General features: G+C 36.6%; 1 protein-coding gene across 1 annotated transcript in view; it reads left to right on the top strand.

Annotated features, from left to right (window-relative positions):
- The first annotated feature begins 364 nt into the window (after positions 1–364).
- Positions 365–9,313, top strand: part of LOC103738154 (solute carrier family 22 member 22-like) — a 41,820-nt gene continuing 32,871 nt past the window's right edge. Inside the window, 1 exon segment of the mRNA XM_008837987.1 lies at positions 365–763. Coding sequence (XP_008836209.1) covers positions 365–763 — 399 coding nt within the window.

Raw genomic sequence — 9,313 nt, 5'->3', positions numbered from 1 at the left:
TTTAAAAGCCCTTTCTTGAGAGCTGGATAGAATACATCAGTTTGTGTGTTAACTATAATTTCTAAACTTGTAGGCATTCAATGCAGTTTCCAGTACAGGGACATTTTTCTTTGAGTTCTCTGTCATTATGAAATAAAACTTTTTGCCCTCAATGCTGTGAAGACAATCCAAGCGATTTATTATATTTTAATATGAAGACAAGGAAAGTAAATTTTTTTGAGGAAATAATAGCTGAATATATCTACTTTCTGAACTTCTGACTCAGAAAAAAAATCTTTAAATCAATTAAATCATGATTTGTTTGATTTTTCTTTTCTATCCTAGAATACCTCTTATTCTCCAGCTGGCCTTTGCAGGCTTCGCCATGGCCTTTGATGAATTTCTGCATCACGTAGATGACAGCGGGGGGTTTCAGATTTTGATGACTACCCTTTTCATGATTTTAAGTATACTGACAGCCCCTCATGACTTTGTGGATAACTTCACAGCAGCCATCCCTGCTCGCCGCTGCCGTGTCCATCTTGACAATCCCAAATCTGATATTAATATCACCATAAACCTGACGATGGAAGCCTTGGTAAGAGTTTCCATCCCAATGGGCCCAGATCAGAAACCTGAGCAATGCCGTCGGTTCAGCCAGCTGCAGTGGCAACTTCTAGATCCTGATGCACCAGTTATCAACAACACTGAGCTGGAGACAGAGCCATGCCTGGATGGGTGGACATGTGACCACAGTGTTTTCACTTCTACCATTGTCACTGAAGTAAGACGTTAACAGCTGGTAAAGTGGAGTGAAGGCAGCATGGGTCCTTGACATTAAGTCATCATGTACAGAATAGCTTCTAGCTCTTACAAAATATTGAGACTAAGGGAAGGGACAAGAATCTCTCTCTCTCTCTCTCTCTCTCTCTCTCTCTCTCTACCCCTTATGTGTGTGCAAATATAGCTTTAGTGTTTTCTTCAATACAGATGCAGTTTCAAAGATAAGATTTACAGGCTTTTATCATCTTATATAGGTCTCTATTTTTATACTGAGAATGTAAATCTTTTTGCATATATTTGAAAAGATAATAAAATCACCTCTCTCCAAAATTTTTAACTGAAGATATTATGTGCAAACCTTATAATTGAGTTAATATTCAGAACTCAGATATTCTGGATGAAACCTTTAGACCTATCATTTACTGTTTAGAAGTTTGCTGTTTCTATTCATCAATACTTAAGGCAGGGTAATTTTTACATCTTATTTTTAGGGCAAACCTGATTAATATTGTCATCCAAATATAATTGTTAAACTACTAATTCTCTACCTAATAATTGTTTAGATTAAGGATGTCAATGAACAACGTGTAGAAAATATTCAATAACACAAATCCTGGAGATCATCTCTGTTATCTCTGCTGTGGTTTTGGTTTGCTTGATCTTGTGCAGGTCTTGATCAGGTAACCACAGTGCTTTGAGTCCGTGAGTCTGATAGCTATCTCATGTCCAGAAGACAGCATATCACAGCTCTTCCCCCATTCTACAGCTCTTGTATTCTTTTTTTCTTTCCTTCTGCAATGTTTCCTGATCCTTGGTGGCATCAGAAGGGGTTGGAGATTGATAAAGGTGTCTGATTTAGGGATGAGCATTCAGTCTCATACTCTTTGCATTCTAACCCATTATACGTATCACTGCATTGACTGCTGTCCACTGCAAAAAAGAAGCTTTTCTGACCAAAGATTACAGCAGCCCAGGTCTATGCGTATAAACCTAAATATCTAGAAAGCAATATGACAACATGACCATTGAGAAAAATAGAAACAGCAAGTTCTACTCTAGGTTCTAGAACCTCTTATATCTGGTCTTTTGATCAGGATTACAGTACCAGGCATGAAATTCCTGCTCATGTGGAGCAGACATCAAGTCCAAACAGAATGTATTCAGTTACAGGCAAGCATTCACACACTATTGTACAAATAGACCCATCTGTGTTTGGAAGTTGTTTCATATATCCAAAATCTGTGCCTGTAATATAACTATCTTACATTATACAGAGGATAAGTAAGTCCACTTCACTCAGTGTAGAAATTACAGAACACACCTCCATTCACCGTAATCACCTGTCCATTAAAGAGTAAGAATGGAGCACATTGCTTTCTGGATAATTCCAATCCTTGGCATATTCAAATATATAATAAATTCCTTCCACTATCCCAGTTTATTCCTATAAAATGCTAATTAAGTAAATAACATTGTCAAAAAGTCTATAATAATAAAATAGTAAATAGAAGTAATAATAAGTTAGTAAATAGAAGTAATAAAAAAGCAAATAGAAATTGGCTCTGTGGGATTACCTGGGACAAACAACCTTAAAACCTAAATTCAATTCTAATATAACCCTGAGAGCTTGGTAATATAGGAATTCAACATTTATAAATTTTTGAAACATAAATACTTTTCCATAGGTTCTCAAATCATTGATTTACACTTTGAAAAGATAAAATAGCCCACTTTATAAAACACAAGATATATGCAATTTTTGCTTTGGAATACTGATAATCTTTTTAATTTATATTTTTATTGAGGATTTGTGCATTTTTTATAAAAGAGCTTCATCGAATTTAGACCACCTCCCTCATTTGTACCCCCTCAGAGTCCCCCTACTAGATTTCATGCATTCTATCTTATTTGTTAAGGCTTATCTGTCAAGCATTTGCACTCAGATATCCCTCAGCACAAGTTCATCCACTGGAGACTAGTCAGCCTATCCAGAGTCATTCCCTTAAAGATCTAGTCTCCCTCACGCTCAGTAATTACTTGCCAATACTCCTGTGGCTAAGGTTGAGGCCTGCTGCCCATTTTCCCAGTTCTATGCTGTTTTTGTCTGAGTGATTCAGCATGGGTCTTGTGCATGATATCACCATTGCTTCAAGTTCATATGAACAAGTTCTCAGGGGCTCGAATACTGATGATGTTAATTTAGTAATTAAACAATTATAGTATTTATATGATAGAGGATTAATATTTTACTATTTTGTTTGTTTATCAAAAGAAGTTCAATTGTGTGGTTCCTGAATATGGGATGTGTGTGTGTGTGTGTGTGCGCGCGCGTGTGTGTGCGCGTGCAGGTGTGCTTAACTGGGCGTGCTCATGTGGAGGCAAGAGATGGAATTTGGATATCTTTTTATCATTCTCCACCTTATGTTTTTGAGATAGGTTGTCTCACTGAACCTGGAGCTGGTTATACTGGCTAGCCAGAGAGTCCCAGAGCCACCCACCCCCACCCGATTACCATGTCCTGGGTTTGCAGGAACTTGCAGTGGCCCATGACTTTTGCATGTGTATGTTAGGGATTTCAATTTAGGTCCACTTTGCCTACTGAGCTACCTCTTAGACCCAGCTAAAAATAGATTTTCAAATGTTGTACTTTCTTGATCTGGTGTTTTTGTCGTCCACTCTTGTGGTTTTGGCTTCATTTTTAGCTGTGTGAATGCATAAAAAATGAAGCTTTTAAGCATCATTTTTGTTGTGATGATGAAACTGAATTTGAAGTGGTAACAAGAATAAGTCTATAGCTTAAGTAATTATCTACATTAATCTTAACACTTAGAGAGTCAAAGATTTGATATATACAATTAAGATGTTTAATACCATTATTATTTTAAGTAAAATTCTAAACTAAATATTTTTTTTCTGTTAATATGATTTTAATTAAAGGTACATTAATTTGCAAAAATTTCTTAAAATATCTTGTGACTGGTATTTATTATAGATATAACAACTATATTTCTAGTATTAACACATACTATATTAGCTTTGTGTTTGTACTGAATATATATTAAAACTAAATTTTAGCATGTTATTTGTTACACATTTGCATATATAAGTATCCATATTTGGTATTTAATTTTTTTATTTATTATTTTTACTTTATGTGTATGAATGTATTGCCTGCATACATGTAAGTGTACCTGTGTTGTGCAATGCCCAGGGAAGTCAGAAGAAGGCATCAGGTGCCCTGGAACTGGAGTTACAGAGGACTGTTAGCTGCCATGTGGGTACTGGGAATTGAATCTGAGTCCTCTGAAAGAGCAGGTAGTGCTCTGAACCATTGAGCTTATATTTGGTATTTTGGAAAAATGCAAACAGTCATATGAAATAATTTCCAACTGGTTTATTATGTAAAATGTCAAGAAATGTAGAAGTACAAAGGGGAGATTATATGTCCATTTCACAAAGTGAATCATGAGTTCAGCCCTAGTCCTTGCCCTCTGATCATTGCTTAGTTATCCATCTTTATGTTTGAACTTCCGTTTAATGAATGCTATAGGATCCTGGTTCAGACTTAGGACAGTAATCATTAATTTATCAAAGTCTAAGTATAAACTCATGGTGCTACATGACTTTTGAGGCGATGTGATCGTTGGAAGAACACTGTTTCTATTAAAGGGAATGCTCCAAATCTCCACTTGAATAGCAGCACATTGTTTAGGGACAACTTGTTCAAAACTGTTTTGAGCATCACCTGTCACAAACTGCTGTCTTTCTCAAGCTTTCATTAAGGGAGTCATGTTGAAAACTCATCTATCACAGTAACTCAGTTGCAGAATTTTGATTGTTCTCCATCATCAAAATCTAATGGATAACTTTTATTTCTGTCTTATGAATTCAACCCAAATGTACAGTAACATTATTTCTCCTTTGGGCTTCTCAGTCTTGTTGTTTCTTCAAGCTGCCATAAAAATCCTTAATAAGTCTAAAAACGTTCGTGCTTCTTGACCTTCATCACATGGCCTCTTCCTATATTCTTTCTTTCTTGCTTGCTTGATTTCATGCGTGCTTGTGTGATTGCTTGCTTGCTTTTTGTTTTATGTATGTGAATGTATTGCATGCACGCATGGAAGTGCACCCATGTCATGTAGTGCCCATAGATGACAGAAGAGGATGTCAAATCCCCTGGAACTGGAGTTACGGACAGTTTATTTCTCCTTTGGGCTTCTCAGTCTTGTTGTTTCTTCAAGCTGCCATAAAAAACCTTAATAAGTCCAAAAACATTGGTGCTTCTTGACCTCTTCCTATATTCTTGCTTGCTTGATTTCATGCGTGCTTGCGTGGTTGCTTGCTTGCTTTTTGTTTTATGTATGTGAATGTATTGCATGCATGCATGGAAGTGTACCCATGTCATGCAGTGCCCATAGATGACAGAAGAGGATGTCAAATCCCCTGGAACTGGAGTTATGGACAGTTGTTGACAACCATGTGGGTGCTGGGATTCAAACCTGGGTCTTCTTCAAGAGCAGCTAGTGCTCTTGATAGCTAAGCCATTTCTCCAGTCCGCCTTCCTATCTAACTTCATATAACTTTTAGTTCTTATTTCATTGTCTTTCAATAGAGGATATTTTGTTCATCTCTACTATATAGCGCTATGTACCATAGCTATGATCTTCTTTCAAATGTAAATTTTAAATTTTTAGGTTCACAGTTGAATTAATACAGTTATACAGTATTGAACTCAGTATAAACCATGTAAGACATAAAATTGAATGAAATTTTAATCTTTAAAAGATCTCCATTTCATTTTAAAATATACTGCTTTCTCGAAAGGCTCATTTTTTAATGCTACTAACACTTGGATATTTGCACATGCATCTCTAATCTTTATGTATCTGATTAGGTTCACAGTTGAATTAATACAGTTATACAGTATTGAACTCAGTATAAACCATGTAAGACATAAAATTGAATGAAATTTTAATCTTTAAAAGATCTCCATTTCATTTTAAAATATACTGCTTTCTCGAAAGGCTCATTTTTTAATGCTACTAACACTTGGATATTTGCACATGCATCTCTAATCTTTATGTATCTGATTATTAATAGTCATAGTCGGTTATGCTTGGATCCTTGGCATCTGAGTATGGTGATAAAGTCATTAAGTAGATTTAAGTGGTAATGTTTATCACATCTACTAATTTACATGAAGTAAAGTTTTATGCTTCCTCCTCAAATATGCAATTTTTATTTGTTGAATTTTGTATGAATACCATACAGAACATCACAAACAATCTTATTCATCTACATACCCATTTCCTAAATGGCACCCTCCTATAACCCCCCATCCCACTGGATCCCATACACTCTGTCATCCCTGTTCCTGTCCACTGTGTTGTTGGAGCCCCCAGCCACTCCCCAGTGCTTCTCTATCTGCTGAATCTAGTCAACCTATCTAGAGTTCCTCATTTTAGGAAGATCAGCTCTTCCTCCTCTAGCAGCAATCAGTTGCCAATATTCCTTTAGATAGATTGGGGTCTGCTGTTCATTTTTCCAGTTCTATGCTGGGTTACTGTTTGGAGTCTTTTGGGGAACGCTGGTCAACAACTCAAAGGAAGGCATCTCTTGTCGCATTGTTTCTTGTTATGTAGCCTTTAGCTACACATATGGATGCTTAACAATTATATTGACTCTTTTAATCTTTGGTTATATTTTCCTTTTGGGTGTTTAAGACCTTACAGTTGGCCCAGATACCAATTTATTTTTACTCTTAAGTTCATTTGAGGATCTGTTATTTTGTCTTTTTTTTTTTTGTTCCTCAGGGGTCACATGGCCTTGGGAGGAGCCCCTGGCTCCTTTCTTTTACCAGTTCTATGTGAAGATAAGTCAAAGGTCCTTCCCAACTATGGCTGGGTTTGCTTGGAAGCATGGAGGAAATGTTTCCTCTGTGGTGATGCTTCTATTTATAGACTGGACACTGGTTCAAGTCCATCTGATGGGGTCTCCACGGCCTCATTGATCAAGAGGACAGGTGACTCACCACAGTTACAGGACATTTTGAGAGAAACTCATAGTCCCCTGGAACTAGTCGACCTAGGAGGGCAAGGAACAAAAACTGTCTTTTATGTCCCTCTGACCAAATTAGTATAGGTCTAAAGTATGGCTGTTAAACATCCAAGAAGGTTAGTTTCACCAGTCTGGTACTTTTAATTACTATGTGCCATGAAGATAAAGCTTGGGCAAAGACCAAACGTTCTCAGATAAACCTTGCTTAGACATATTCTTTGTTCTAATTGTATGTATAATTTGTCAGTAGGTTGTTGGACTAATATGGTTTCCTCTGGTTTTTAAAAAAACTAGCTAGGCATTATTTATCTCTCACATTGTCTTACCCTTCCACTATGCTTTCCCCATTTAAGGTGCCACATTTTGGGCATTTCTCCCTTAATAATACCATTTTCCTATGGTCCCACCTCTCTTGAGCTCCTTCCTTCCCTTTATCCCCTAGGTTCCTTGTATAACCTTCCCTCCCCCTGACTTAAAATAAACCCATTTTTATCCATATCTCCCTTATTAACACCCGTTTCCTACTGTTCTTCTCTTTCAGATTCTTTCTTATCCTTTACCTCTCTGGTTCCTTTTCATTATCCTGGTTCCTGTAGTTATGTCTGGATACATACTCACTTATCAGGATTTGGTGCTAGGATTCACATATGAAGGAGAACATACGTCATTTAAGAGTCTGTGTCACTTCACTTAGCATAACAGCTTCTAGTTCCATCCATTTCCATGCATATTTCATGATTTCATTTTCCTTTACTGCTGAGTAAAACTCCATCATATAAATGAACAACATTTTTATTATCCACTCATCAGTTGACAGACACTTAGGTTGCTTCCATCTCTTAGCTACTGTGAAAAGAGCAGCAACAAACATGGATGTACAAGCATTTCTGTGATAGGATGAGTTCTTTGGGTATATGCCAAGGAGTGGTACAACTGGGTCAAATGGTAGATTCATTTTTAGTTTTTTTTTTTTAAAGAGTTCTCCATACTGCTTTCCATAGGGGTTGAACAAGTTTGCAGTCCCACAGCAGTGGATGAGCTTTCCCCTTTTCCCACATCCTGTCCAACATTTGGTATCATTTGTTTTCTTGATCTTAGCTAGTCTGACCAGGGTAAGATGAAATCATAAAGTGGTTTTAATTTGCATTTCCCTAATTACTAGTGATGTTGAACACCTTTTAAGATGCTTCTTAGCCATCTTTATTTCTTCTTTTGAGAACTCTCTGTTCAGTTCCTTAGTCCATCTTTTAATTGGATTACTTTTTTCTTGATTCTTTGTTGTTTGAGTTCATTATATATTGTGGATATTAAACCTCTGTCAGATGTGTCGCTGGTGAAGAGTTTCTGCCATTCTGTGGGTTTTCTCTTCACTTCCTTGGTTACTTCTTTTGATGTACGGAAGCTTTTTAGTTTAATGAGGTCCCATTTGTTGATTCTTGACCTTGTTTCCTGAGCAATTAACGTCTGGTTTGGAAAACCCATTCCTACATCTGTAGCTTGTAGGTCATTGCCAATGTTTTCTTATAACAGTTTCAGAGTTTTAGGACACACACTGAGGTCCTTTATCCATTTGGAGTTGACTTTTGTGCAAGATGAAAGATAGGGGTTTAATTTCAATCTACAGGTGGAGATCCAATTTTGCCAGCACCATTTGCTGAACATGCTGCCTTCCCTCCAGTGAATGTTCTTGGCCCCTTCATCAAATATCAGGTGGCTGAAATTGCATGTACTCATATTTGGGTCTTCAATTTTGTTCCATTGATCTATGGGTCTATTTTTTGTGCTAGTACCATATTGTTTTTATGACTATAGCTCTGTAATACAGGCTAATATCTGTTATAGTAATCCCCCCAGCATCCAAGCTCTTTTGTGCTTCTACATGAACCTTAGGATATCTTTTTCCAATTCTGTGATAAATGTCATGGGGATATTGGTTGGCATTGCTTAAAAACTATAAACGGCTTTTGGCAAGATGGTCAGTTTCACAATATTAATTCTTTCAATCCATGAGCACGGAAGGTCCCTCCATCTTCTGATATCTTCCTCAATCTCATTCTCTAAAGATTTAAAATTTCCGTTGTAGAGGTCTTTAATGTCTTGGTCAGGTTTATTCTGAGATATATATATTTTTTTGCAGCTATTGTGAAAGGGAGTGTTTCCATGTATTCTTTTTCTGATTGCTTGTTATTGGTGTATAGAAAAGCTACAGAATTTTCAAGAATAATTTTGTAACCTGCCTCTTTACTGAACATGTAAATAATTTCTAGGATTTTTCTGGTGGAATTTTTGGTGTCTCTTAGATATAATGTCATATCACCTGCAAAAAGGAATAATTTGATCTCTTCTTTTCCAATTATTGCTTTTTAATTTCCTGTTCTTCTCTTATTGATCTTGCAAGAGTTTCAAATACTTTGTTAAAGAGAAGTGGAAGTAGTGGACAGCCTTGTCTGGTTCCTGATTTCAAGGAGAATGCTTCCAGTTTTTCTCCATTTGG

This window comes from Nannospalax galili, unplaced genomic scaffold, assembly GCF_000622305.1.
Source record: "Nannospalax galili isolate Female #2095 unplaced genomic scaffold, S.galili_v1.0 scaffold17, whole genome shotgun sequence".
In the NCBI taxonomy this organism is placed as follows: Eukaryota; Metazoa; Chordata; class Mammalia; order Rodentia; family Spalacidae; genus Nannospalax; species Nannospalax galili.
Note: the sequence above shows the minus strand (reverse complement) of the source record. Positions and strands in the feature narration are given on the sequence as shown.